The 14,330-nt window shown below is 44.4% G+C and overlaps 1 protein-coding gene across 2 annotated transcripts in view; it reads left to right on the top strand.

Moving 5' to 3' along the window:
• The window catches only part of LOC149137956 (uncharacterized), a 151,795-nt gene that overhangs the window by 129,426 nt on the left and 8,039 nt on the right, over positions 1 to 14,330 (top strand). The window contains exons 9-10 of one of the 2 annotated variants that reach the window (XM_089340229.1): positions 3,089 to 3,111; positions 4,309 to 4,322. In XM_089340229.1, the coding sequence (XP_089196355.1) occupies positions 3,089 to 3,111; positions 4,309 to 4,322 (37 nt within the window). Of the gene's footprint in view, positions 1 to 3,088; positions 3,112 to 4,308; positions 4,323 to 4,958; positions 5,046 to 14,330 lie in introns of those variants that run through there. The other variant, XM_089340181.1, reaches the window with a different exon arrangement.

Here is a 14,330-nt window from a genome sequence, read left to right as displayed (position 1 = left end):
CGTTATTCTTAAATGCTAATATCATCATCATCACCAACAACATAGCTCCACTACCACCACCACCACCACCACCACCACCACCACCACCACCACCAGCACTACCACCACCACTACTACTACTTTCAATTCACATTTGGTTTCACATCTACCCCCGGCCCATCAGGAATCACTGCAGAGATGCTCAAAATATCTGGCAGTGTTGGCTATAGCCTAGTCACCCGTATTACGAACCAGGTGATACACAAAGGAGTCATACCCTATGACTGGTGTAGCAGCATCATAGTCAACTGCTACAAAGGTAAAGGGGACGCTTTAGATACAAATAATTACAGAGGCATCAAGCTGTTAGATCAGGTTATGAAAGTTACAGAGAGGGTCATAGCCCAACTAATTAGGGAGCGAATCAATTTAGATGAGATGCAGTTTGGGTTCGTGCCAGGTAAAAGCACTACTGATGCCTTATTTCTAGTGAGACAGTTGCAAGAGAAATACCTAGCTAAGGATAAACCTCTGTACCTGGCTTTCGTTGACATGGAGAAAGCCTTTGACAGGGTCCCCCGATCCCTTATCTGGTGGTCAATGAGGAAACTTGGGATAGAAGAATGGTTAGTGAGAGCTGTGCGAGCCATGTACAGAGATGCTGCCAGTAAGGTGAGGGTTGGAAATGAGTACAGCAATGAATTCCGGGTAGAGGTAGGGGTCCACCAAGGTTCCGTCCTCAGCCCCCTATTATTTACCATAGTCCTCCAGGCAATCACAGAGGAGTTCAAGACAGGTTGCCCCTGGGAGCTCCTCTATGCTGATGACCTTGCCCTAATTGCAGAGTCACTATCAGAACTAGAGGAGAAGTTTCAGGTGTGGAAGCAAGGTCTAGAATTGAAGGGCCTTAGAGTCAACCTAGCTAAAACCAAAATCCTAATAAGTAGGAAGGTAGATAAAACACAAACCCCTTCAGGTAGATGGCCCTGCTCAGTATGTAGAAAAGGAGTAGGTAGTAACTCTATAAGATGTACCCGGTGCAAGCTATGGACACATAAGAGGTGCAGCAACATCAAAGGCAGGTTAACTAGCAAGTTAGTTTTTGTTTGTGGCAGATGTTCAGGTGCAATAAAGACTGCAAACAAACAGGAAACAACTTCTATCTCATTCCAGGGTGAAAAACTAGAGGTAGTCGATAGCTTCCGCTATCTGGGCGACCAAGTTAGTAGTGGGGGTGGGTGCGCTGAAAGTGTAGCTGCTAGAATAAGAATAGCCTGGGCAAAGTTTAGAGAGCTCTTACCCCTGCTGGCGACAAAGGGACTCTCACTCAGAGTAAAAGGCAGACTGTATGACGCATGCGTATGAACAACCATGCTACATGGCAGTGAAACATGGGCTGTAACTGCTGAGGACATACGTAAGCTCGCAAGGAATGAAGCCAGTATGCTCCGTTGGATGTGTAATGTCAACGTGAATACCCGTCAGAGTGTAAGTATCTTGAGAGAAAAGCTGAACATTAGAAGCATCAGTTGTGGCGTGCAAGAGAGACGATTGCGCTGGTATGGACATGTGGTGAGAATGGAGGAGGATAGCTGCGTGAAAAAGTACCACACCCTAACAGTTGAGGGAACCCGTGGAAGAGGTAGGCCCAGGAAGACCTGGGCTGAGGTGGTGAGGCAAGACCTTCGTACATTGGGCCTCACCGAGGCGATGACTACGGACCGAGACCTTTGGAAATGGGCTGTGCGTGAGAAGACCCGGCAAGCCAAGTAAGATCGTTGCCAGTGCCCCTGGACTGGTTCTTGTGCGGTTGGCACATGAGATGCACCATTTTGAGCGTGGCCGTTGCCAGTACCGCCTGACTGGCCCCTGTAGGATTTTCGAGCGAGATCGTTGCCAGTGCCCCTGGACTGGCTTGTGCGGGTGGCACATAAAAGACACCATTTCGAGCGTGGCCGTTTTCGTGCGGGTGACACGTAAAAGCACCCACTACACTCTCTGAGTGGTTGGCGTTAGGAAGGGCATCCAGCTGTAGAAACTCTGCCAAATCAGACTGGAGCCTGGTGTTGCCATCCGGTTTCACCAGTCCTCAGTCAAATCGTCCAACCCATGCTAGCATGGAAAGCGGACGTTAAACGATGATGATGATGATGATGATGATATATATATATATATATATATATATATATATATATAAATATGTATATATATATGATGATGATGATGATCTTTTCTCCGGCCATGCCTCTGTCTACCCCTCCATCCTCTCTCTCTCTCTCTCTCTCGTAGTTTTTCCTTAAGGTCTCCAGGTTCTGGCTATATATAAATGAGAAATCCATTCTAAATTATCTCAATCTCTTCTCAGCTGATATACTACGACGCAGTCTCCAAGATGCAGATAAGATAGAGATTTTTATTTATTTACGGCCTCAAACATCTCATACCTTCGCGCTTTAGTCTGCCCTCTATTATTTATCTTGCTTCTCTCCATGAAATTCAATTGAATTCAGTTTTTGTCTTAAATTCATACTTATTCATTTTCTAAGCTTCCTAAATTCATGCTACGTAATATTCTATTCACCTAGAATTCATTGCTCTTTTAAAAATTACGATCTATGCATTGTTGTCTCTCAAATATTTAAAATCTACAATTAAGAGCCCTATCTACTCGCTGACGGTAACCCGCCCTCCCACCCCCTCCACCGGAAGTGCATTCCTCTGTCATCCTGTCATCCTCGGCTGTCTCCCGGAACCCATCTAGAGGCCTTGGCCATCCTCTCCCCTACCTTTGGGTAGCGCATTAAGTTTGAGAAATGTTTGCAGGTTGTAGGTACTGTTTTGCTTATGAATTCTTCCAATTGCAAGTTTTCTTTTCAGGTACACGACACTGCTTTTCCTCTTCCCAGGCTACAGGCCCACACCCCCAACACCCATACTGTTAGGATTGGCACTCTCAACATCGGCACGCTGAAAGGTAGATCTGATGAAATTGTTGAGATGCTTGAACGGAGACGCGTAGATATGTGCTGCATCCAGGAAGTAAGATGGAGAGGAGGTTCTGCGAGGTTCCTCACAGGCAAAGAACACAGGTACAAGATTTTCTGGGCAGGGAACACTGACGGGGTCGGGGGCGTAGGAATACTTCTAGCGGAGAAATGGGTGGACAAGGTAATCGAGGTCGTTAGAGTAAGTGACAGAGTACTTAAGATCAGACTAGTGCTTCATCATAGATTAGCTACTGTCATCTCAGCCTATGCACCTCAACCGGGGCTACCAGATGGTCTGAAAGACCAATTCTATGACACCCTCTTGCAAACTACCTCGTCGACGAGTGACAGGGACCTTCTCTTTGTGGCTGGAGACTTCAACGGTCATGTCGGACGTCGTGCTGGAGGCTTCCATGGCATACATGGAGGCTATGGCTTTGGTTCCCGCAACGAGGAGGGAACCAGACTGCTGGAGTTCTGTGATGCAACCGATCTTATGGTCTGCAATACCAACTTCAGGAAACCTGCCAGTCACCTAGTCACCTACCGCTCCGGCAGACACTCTAGCCAAATCGACTACATCCTCGCCAGAAATAGGGAAAGAGGGCGGCTTATAAATGCCAAAACCTACCCTGGCAAAGAATGTACCCCACAACATAGATTAGTAGTTAGCGACTTTGGGATCAAGGCAAAATGGGTGCCCAGACTTAGACAGGCTTGGAGGAGAAGGGTGTGGAAGCTTAAAGACCCTGCAAACGGACAGAGACTTAGAGACAAGTTACTTGAAGCATTTAACGAAATAGAAGGGGATATAGCATCATACAACGTGGAAGACAATTGGAGATTTCTGCGGGACAACCTGTTGAAAGCCACCGACCAGATTTGTGGGTGGTGTAAGGTCCCCTCCCGACCCAGAGTAACGTGGTGGTGGAACAAGGAGGTAGACAGGGCTATTAGACAAAAGAAACAGGCTTGGAAGGACTGGAAGAACGGTGGTAGCAGGGAATTGTACCAATGTGCCAGAAGGGCTAGGCGAGAGGTTTATTTAGCCAGAGGGGAAGCAGATAAGGAAAGATTTGCCAATGTTCTGCGCCAGCTCACTAATTCGTATCTTTACTTCATTGGACACTAAACTCTGCTTGCGAAGACCTGTTGAGGAAAGTGAATTTGAAATTTGAAATCTGAAATCGAAATTGAACCGAATCCGATGACTGGCACCCATACCAACCTCTCCTACTTTGGACACTAAACTCTGCTTGCAAAGACCTGTTGAGGCAAGTGAATTTAAAATCGAAATTGAACCATATTCAATGACTGGCACCTGCACCAGAGGAGCACTAAGAGCACTGTCCGAGCGTGTTCATTGCCGGAGCAGCTGTCTGGCTTCCGTGCCGGTGGCACATAAATAGCACCATTTGAGCGTAATCATTACCAGCATTGCCTTCTAGCACTTGTGCTGGTGGCACGTTAGAAAATCATTCGAGCGAGGTCGTCGCCAGTGCCGCTGGACTGGCTCCCATGCAGGTGGCATGTAAAAAACACCTTTTGAGCGAGGCCATTGCCAGTACCGTGTGACTGGCCCTCGTACCGGTGGCACATAAAAGCACCCACTACACTCTCGGAGTGGTTGGCGTTAGGAAGGGCATCCAGCTGTAGAAACTCTGCCAGATCAGATTGGAGCCTGGTGCAGCCATCTGGTTCACTAGTCCTCAGTCAAATTGTCCAACCCATGCTAGCATGGAAGGCGGATGTTAAACGATGATGATGATGATGATGATGAAGCTGGTGTTTGGACATGACGGAGTCTTGAGAGCAATTACAATTCCATGAATAATATTTCCTTATTGTTTAAGTAAAAGTTCCTCACCAAACTACAGAATATTTGGAACCCTGTCCATTGTAGGAGGTTATTTTATAATACAACTAGCAGAGATACCCAGCCTCGCTCAGTATTAAAATGGCATAATTTTTTAATTGTTTTAATTTTTTCAGTCATGTGATTCTGGCCATACTGGAGCACCGCCTTTGGATGAACTAATCGACCACATGATTTATTCTTTGTAAGCCTAGTATCTATTCCATCAGTGTCTTTTGCCAAACCGCTAAGTTATGGGAAAGTAAACACAGCAACATCAGTTGTGAAGCAATGGTGGGGGTACGAACACAGACAGACACAGGCACACACACACACACACACAAATATACACATATATACGACACAGTCTTCTTTCAATTTCTGTGTATGAAATTCACTCACAAGGCTTTGGTCAGCCTGATGGTACAAAGTGAAAGGTAGATTGCATGAGGCATGTGTACGAACTGCCCTGCTTCACAGTAGTGAAACATGGGCCATGACTGCTGAGGACATGCGTAGGCTCAAAAGAAATGAAGCTAGCATGATCCACTGGATGTGTGATGTTAGTGTGCACACACGACAGAGTGTGAGCACCCTGAGAGAAATGTCGAACATAGGAAGCATCAGATGTGGCATGCAGGAGAGATGTTTGTGTTGGTTTGGCCATGTACTACGGATGGATGAGGAGAGCTGTGTGAAGAAGTGACACTCCCAAACAGGGAAGGAATCCGGGGTAGAGGGAGACCCAGGAAGACATGGGATGAGGTGGTCAAGCATGACCTTTGAACGTTGGGCCTCACAGAGGCAATGATGAAAGGCCGAGACCTCTGGAGATATGCTGTGACTGAGAAGACCCAGCAAATAAAGTGAGTCCACAGCTGTAACCTACACTAGTGTTGCGTAACCAGCCCACTCAAAAGTACCTTGGAGCGTAGAGCGACATGCCAGGCTTGAGGAGACCTATTGAGTCAAGTAAATCAATATCAGCAATATCAAATTCAAATCAAATGGAATTTGTAGTTGTGAGCCCCATGCCAGTAGCCCGTAAAAAGCACCATCTGAACGTGGCCGATGCCAGTGCCGCCTTTACTAGCTTCCATGCCAGTGGCACGTAAAAAGCTCCATCCGATTGTGGTCGATGCCAGCTCCTCTGGCCCTTTGTGCAGGTAGAATGAAAAAGCACCCACTACACTTTCAGAGTGGTTGGTGTTAGAAAGGGCATCCAGCTGTAGAAACTTTGCCAGATCAGATTGGGGCCTGATGCAGCCCCCTGGCTTCTGAGACCCCAGTTGAACCATCCAACCCATGCCACCATGGAAAACGGATGTTAAACAACGATGATGATGATGATATATATGTGTGTGTGTGTATATATATATATATATATATATATATATATATATATATATATATATATATATACACACACACACACACACACACACACACACACACACACACATATGTTATTTAGATAATTTAGATTGGTTTCAGACATTATCAGCCCAGGCCATGACTAACTCAATAGCATCACTTGGAAAAGTCTTTTAGTTAATTGTTTCAGGACATCATGAACCACTCAAGCAAACAGTTGTTGTTGATTGAGACGTATCCAGGTGTGGGTGGTTTATCCGGTATTTCCTGGAGGAATTTGTCCAGGTACCATTTGAAAATTGTGGGGTCTTTTTCTACTTTAATTTCTTTCGGGATAACATCAAAAAGAGCAGGACCATTTGCAGTGAAGAAATTGTGTCGCAATGTTCTTATGTGATGTGATCTCGACCTTTATAGGGGACACATTGCACGGGGTCTAGTCTTGGATGAACTGTAAATGTAATACTGATATCATATGGATAATATTGATGGAATATTTTCCACATGATGCAAATAATGTATCGCTCACTGTGATGTTGCAGAGAATAGAGTTTCAGCTGTTTAAGTCGAGCCCAATAATCAAGTCCCATCATGCCATTTTTTTTTTGTGATTGATCTTTGTGGTGCTTTGATCCTCATTATGTCTTACTTTTTGTAGGGGACCACAATGGGCAGCAGTATTCGAGGTGAGGCCTAGCAAATGTGGAGAAGAGAAGGATGATGCTTTCCTGATCCCTAGATTGGAAAGTTTTGAGGATCCATGAGCACATTCTGCAGGTAACATCGACTTTTTTGTTGATGTGCACTCTCCAACTAAGGTTGCTGTCAACAGTTACACCTAAGTCTCTGGTATTATCTGGTGGTTCAAGCAGGTCTCCTGATGGTAGTGCATATGGTTGTTTGAGTGTGCCCTCTCTTCCAAAGTGGATGAGCTCAAATTTTTCTTCATTCACTTGCATATTGTTATTTTGTGCCCACTTGGTTACTGTGGCACAAGTAACCAATATTTGGAACCCTGTCCATCGTAGGAGGTTACTTTATAATACAACTAGCTCAGTATTAAGATGGCATAATTTTTTTTAGAATTTTTTCAGTCACCTTTCAATCATATGCTCCCTTAATGACTTTCTGGAGCTTAGAGTCATCTGAAGATATTTTAATGGTGCTACATTCAATGGAATCTGCAGTGTCATTGATATAGACAATAAAAAGAAGTGGATCCAGCACAGTACCCTGCGGGACTCCGCTGATGACGTTTGCCGGTCTTGAGTGGATGCCATCAACCACAACATGCTGGTTCCTGCTTGTTAGGAAATACCCAATCCATTGAAGTAGCTTTCTACTAACGCCATCATTGGATAGTTTCCTTAACAGTATATTGTGGTTGACTCTGTCAAATGCCTGCTGAAATCAAGGTATATGACATCTGTGTTGGAACCCTCACTTAGTGCATTTAAGATGTCATCAAAATGGTAGAGGAACTGTGTTAGACAGACCCTTCCACCACAAAAGCCATGTTGGTTGCAATTTAGATGATTTTGCTCTAGGAAGGCTGTTATTCTTGATCTCACCACTCTCAAATACTTTGATGATATGTGAGGTGAGTGAGATTGGACGGTTGATTACAGGGAGTGATTTATTCCCCTTTTTTAAAGATAGGAAAGACTGGCTGGAAGAAAAGATTTTATGGGATGGATAAAACCGGCATCCAGTGATTTCCTCCAGAGATTTGCAAGAGGAGCTGCAAGTTGCTGTCTGCATACCTTCAGCACTCTAGCAGGGAACCTGTCCGGACCCACTTCTGAATCAGGTTTGATTTCTTTTATTGCTGCTAGGATATCAGTGGCGTCGAAGGTTAGGTCGGAAAGGACATGCTGAGGATTCACAGAAGCAAAGCTGCCTGAATCAACCGAATCAGGGTCACTGGAAAGCAGAGCAGTATTGACTTTGCAGGATTTCGGCCATGTCTTTGGCATCACTGTGAAGGATGCTATTTCCGTTAACCAGTGGACCAATAGAGGAAACTGTCGTCCTATGTGTTTTCGCAAAGGAATAAAAGACCTTAGGATTATTCTTGATGTTTTTAATAACCCAAGTTTCCTCTGCGGCTCTTTGGTCATTTATGAGGGTTCTCATACAGTCCTGCAGTTGTTGCTTCCTTGATTCCAAAGTTGTTAATGTTCTCAACTGGGGCTGCTGCTGATGGTGGCATTTTAGAGTATTGGTTTTTCAGTTTCTTCTTTTTATTCTCCTGATGAGTACTTTTCTCTGTTTTGGAATCCTGCATCTACTGTTATTTATGGGTTGTGGGGGGGGGAGCATATGTGGGTGACTGTGTCCTCAAATAGTTGCCATGCGTTTGTGTTTGTTGTGGTATTGGAAGAAGCAAGGGTGAAGGACCAGTCCACTTGTGGTAAGTCTTGAGTGATCGCACTCCAGTTTGACTTGTGTAAATTCATATTATTGAATGGGTGCGCTGGAGTTTGTGATTTATGCCAAATGTATGGATGCTGGAGATTGAGGTTACAAAGTATTGTCATGATCGGAGAGGAGGGTTCTTTCCACTGTGATGTTATGAATAGTGTTAGCGTGGTTGCTTAGCACAAGGTCCAAGACATTTTGGTTGTTTCTGATTGGTTCATGAACAAGTTGTGACAGGAAAAAAATTATCCATGAATTTACAAAGTAACTCCACTGCTGCTTTGTCTGAGCTTGAGGTGAAGGTTCTTGGTCTAACGGCTGCCTATGTTTTCTTGGCCATGTTCAAATAACTGAAACAAGTAAAAGAGTATATATACATATATATATATATATATATATATATATATATATATATATATATATATATATATATATATATCCATATATACATATATATATATATATATATATATATATATATATATATATATATCCATATATACATATATATATATATCCATAAAGCAAACAAAAATTGCTGTGTACCGTGCATGTGTACTGACATTGCTTCTCTACTCATGTGAGACATGGACCCTTTACAAACATCACGTAAGGGTCCTTGAACGCTTTCTTCAGAGATGTCTCAGACACATTCTGAATGTTGTCTGGACCTTAAAAATTCCAGATACACAGGTCCTGAGGTAAGCTGATATTTTGAGTATTGAAGCGATGGTACACAAACACTGGTTATGTTGGACTGATCACCTTATTAGAATGAAGGATAGCAGGATCTATATGGGGAACTTGGGAATAGAAAGAGACCCCGGTGGAAACCAAGACTGTGATTTAAGGACTGTGCCAAGTCCTAATTAAAGACCTGTGGTATGAAGGAGACTGACTGACAGAGTGATGCCTGTCGTCGTCACAGATGGAAGAAGCAGGTTAAGGAGAGGCTCGACAATTTTCAGAGAACATGTATTCTGCATGAAGAACTCAAGCGAGCTGCGCGAAAGCACACGGCTCATATAGTGAATGGGGAAAGCTTGGTCTGCAATGTTTGCAGTCGTGTATGCTTGCAAAGAGCAGGGCTCATTAGCCACCAACGGAGCCGCAAATCCAAAATATAAATTAATGTTTAAGCACACAATGTTCCTGAAGGTCAGCAATGGTCTTCTTCAGTCATGAGTAGATGGCCATCATACATATCCATATATATATATAAAAATACACACACACACACACACACACACACACCACACACACATGGTGTAGCAGCACCATAGTCAACTGCTACAAAGGTAAAGGTGACGCTTTAGATACAAATAATTACAGAGGTATCAAGTTGTTGGATCAGGTAATGAAGGTCACGGAGAGGGTCATAGCCTAACTAATTAGGGAGAGAGTCAGTTTAGATGAGATACAGTTTGGGTTCGTGCCAGGTAAAAGCACTACTGATGCCATATTTCTAGTAAGGCAACTGCAGAAGAAATACATAGCCAAAGAGAAACCTCTGTACTTGGCTTTTGCTAACCTGGAGAAAGCCTTTGACAAGGTCCCTTGATCCCTTATCTGGTGGTCAATGAGGAAACTAGGGTTAGATGAGTGGTTAGTGAGAGCTATACAAGACATGTACAGGGATGCTATCAGTAAGGTGAAGCTGGCAAAAAGTACAATGAAGAATTCTGGGTAGGAGTAGGGGTCCACCAAGGATCAGTCTTCAGACCCCTGTTATTCATCATAGTTCTCCAGGCAATAACAGAGGAATTCAAGACAGGATGCCCCTGGGAGCTTCTCTCTGCTGATGACCTTGTTCTGATTGCTGAGTCAGATGTGGAACCAAGTTCTATAATCAAAGGGCCTTAGAGTTAATCTTGCAAAAACCAGTCTTAATTAATAGGAAGAGAGACAAAACACAAATCCCTTCAGGTAGATGGCCCTGCTTGATCTGTAGAAAGGTGTAGGTAGAAACACCATCAGATGTACCCAATGTAAGCTATGGACACATAAGAGGTGCAGCAATATCAAACGAATGCTAATTAGGAAGATAGTTTTTGTATGTGGCAATTGCACAGGGCAATAAACACTGAAAATGTGCAGAAAACAGATTCCATCACATTCCAGGGTGAAAAACTAGAAGTAGTTGATAGCTTCCGTTACCTAGGGGACCAAATCAGTAGTGGGGGGTGGATGCTCTGAGAGTGTAGCTGTTAGAATAAGTATAGCCTGGGCAAAGTTCATAGAGCTCTTACTTCTGCTGGTGACAAAGGGTCTCTCGCTCAGAGTAAAAGGTAGACTGTAAGATGTGTGTGAACAGCTATGCTGCATGGCAGTGAAATATGGGCTGTGACTGCTGAGGACATGCATAAGCTCACAAGGAATGAAGCCAGTATGTTCCGCTGGATGTGTAATGTCAGTGTGCACACACAACAGAGTGTAAGTGCTCTGAGAGAAAAGTTGGATACAAGAAGCATCAGATGTGATGTACAAGAGAGACGACTGTGCTGGTATGGTCATGTGTTGCATATGGATGAGGAGAGCTGGATAAAAAAGTGTCACACCTTAGCAGTAGGGGGAACCTGTAGAAGAGGTAGACCCAAGAAGACCTGGATGAGTTGGTGAAGCCACAACTTAAAACGTTGGACCTCACAGAGACAATGACAAGCGACAGAGACCTTTGGAGATATACTGTGCTTGAGAAGACTCAGCAAGCCAAGTGAGACCATAACCCAAGGCCTATGCCAGTGTAGCGTAATCAGCCCATTTAAGAATACCATTCAATCATTTGACAATAAACAGCATTTGCGAAGACTTATTGTGGCAAGTGAAGTTGTTGCTGTGGCTCATGCTAGTGCTGCCTGACTGGCCTTCGTGCCGGTGGCACGTAAAAGCACCCACTACACTCTCAGAGTGGTTGGCGTTAGAAAGGGCATCCAGCTGTATAAACTTTTCCAGATCAGATTGAAGTCTGGTGCAGCATTCTGGCTTGCCAGCCCTCAGTCAAACTGTTGAACCCATGCCAGCATGGAAAGCGGACGTTAAATGACGATGACAAAGACAACAATGATTTTATATATATATATATATATAGATATATATATGTATATATCATCATCATCATCGTTTAACGTCTGCTTTCCATGGTAGCATGGGTTGGATGATTTGACTAAGGACTGGTGGAACCTGAAAGCTACACCAGGCTCCAATCTGATTTGGCACAGTTTCTACAGCTGGATGCCCCTCCTAATGCCAACCACTCCTAGAGTGTAGTCGGTGCTTTTACGTGCCACCAGCATGAAGGCCAGTCAGGCGGTACTGGCAGCGGCCACGCTCAAAATGGTGTATTTTATGTGCCACCTGCACAGGAGCCAGTCCAGTGGTACTGGCAACAATCTCACTCTAATATCTTTTCATGTGCCACCGGCACCAGTGCCAGGAAGGCGACGCTGGTAACGATCATGCTCAAATGGTGCTATTTACGTGTCACCGGTACAGAAGCCAGACATCTGATCTGGCAACGATCACGCACCAACGGTGCTCTTAGTGCTCCATTGGTACAAGTGCCATCATGATTTCGTTTTCACTTGCCCCAACAGGTCTTCGCAAGCTGAGTTTAGTGTCCAATGAAGCAGACATTGTAATGGGTGCCAGTCATCGAATTTAGTTCCATTTCAATTTCACTTGCCTCAACAGGTCTTCGCAAGCAGAGTTTAGTGTCCAATGAAGGAATGTTACGTGTAAGTGGGCTGGCTACATCCCTAGCAGAGGCCTTGGATTTTGGTCTCACTTGGCTTGCCGGGTTTGCTCATGCACAGCATATTTCCAAAGGTCTTGGTCAGAAGTCATTGCCTCGGTGAGGCCTAATGTTCGGAGGTCATGCTTCACCACCTCATCGCAGGTCTTCCTGGGTGTACCTCTTCCACGGGTTCCCTCAACCGCTAGGGTGTGGCACTTTTTCACACAGCTATCCTCATCCATTCTCGCCACATGACCATACCAAGCGCAATCGTCTCTCTTGCACACTACAACTGATGCTTCTTAGGTTCAACTTTTCTCTCAAGATACTTACACTCTGTTGAGTATGCACATTGACATTACACATCCATCGGAGCATACTGGCTTCATTCCTTGTGAGCTTACGCATGTCCTCAGCAGTCACAGCCCATGTTTCACTGCCATGTAGCATGGCTGTTCATACACCTGTGTCATACAGTCTACCTTTTACTCTGAGTGAGAGGCCCTTTGTCACCAGCAGAGGTGATGTATATATTTATGTATATATATATATATATATATATATATATATATATATATATATATATATATATATATCATCACCATCCAAGCGTGATTGTTGCCAGGTTTGCTGACTGGTTCCCGTACTGGTGGCATGTAAAAAGCACCATTCGAGCGTGATCACTAGTGTCACCTTACTGACACTTGTGCCGGTGGCATGTGAAAAACAACATTCGAGCGATGTCGTTGCCAGTGGCGCTGGACTGACTCCTGTGCAGGTGGCACATAAAAAACACCATTTCAGCGTGGCCGTTGTCAACACCACCTGACTGCCCCTCGTGCCGGGGGCACATAAAAGCACCCAATACACTCTCAGATTGGTTGGTGTTGTGAAGGGCATCCAGCTGTAGAAACTCTGCCAAATCAGATTGGATTCTTGTGTAGCCATCTGGCTTGCCAGTCCTCAGTCAAACCCTCCAACTCATGCCAGCAAGGAAAGCGGATGTTAAACGATAATGATGAGGATGATGATACACACACACATATGTATGTATATATGTATATGTGTATATATTTGTGTTTGTGTATATATATATATATGTATATATAGATATATGTATATATATATATATATATATATATATTTATTTATTTATTTATTTATGTGTTTCAGCCAAGTGGCTGCGGTCATGCTGGTGCACCACCGTGATTTTCACGTTCCTTGCATGGCTCTTCTCCCCCACCTGACATGGTCCAATCAAGAGTTTTGATGGCACATCTGGTGTATAAGAGAATTTGACACAGCTGCCCTAAACTGCGTCTCATTACGAGCCATTGGTTCGTCTAGTATCGTGGAGAGGAAAGCGTCAAGTTTTGTCTTGAAGACCTCCGCATCCATGTCTTGCATGTCTCTCAAATGTTTTGGCAGGGCATTGAAGAGCTGAGGTCCTCTGAAACCGAGGCTGCTGCAGTATCTCGTTCTTATGTGAGATGCAGTGGACGGTACCTTTGGCACCATGCAGTGGCGACCCGTGCGGGCATTCCTGTAGTACTTGATACCAAAGTTTGGCACCAGTCCTTCCAGTATTTTCCATATGTATATTTCTCCCGCCTGCGCTCCAGGGAGTAGAGACCTAGTGCCTTCAGTCGCTCCCTGTAGTTCATCTGTTGGACTGTGGCGATCTTTTTTGTATAGTGCCGCTGAATTGCCTCGAGTTCTGCTGTCCGCTTAACACTGTGTGGTGACCACAACTGAGAGCAATAGTCTACGCGGCTCAGAACAAATGTCTTCCATAGAATCAACATGACTTTTTGATCCCTTGTACGGAAAGTCCTCAGTATCCACCCCGCCAGTTGTCTGCACCTTGCTGTCAACTTGATAATGTGCATGTGAAATGATGCATCACTACACATGTTGATGCCCAGATCTCTAACTGTTTGTTGTTCTGGGATTGCAGTACCTCCAGGCCCTGTGTATGCCA

This window comes from Octopus bimaculoides, chromosome 1, assembly GCF_046866305.1.
Source record: "Octopus bimaculoides isolate indiv1 chromosome 1, ASM4686630v1, whole genome shotgun sequence".
Lineage (NCBI taxonomy): Eukaryota > Metazoa > Mollusca > Cephalopoda > Octopoda > Octopodidae > Octopus > Octopus bimaculoides.
This window is presented reverse-complemented; position numbering and strand designations above follow the sequence as displayed.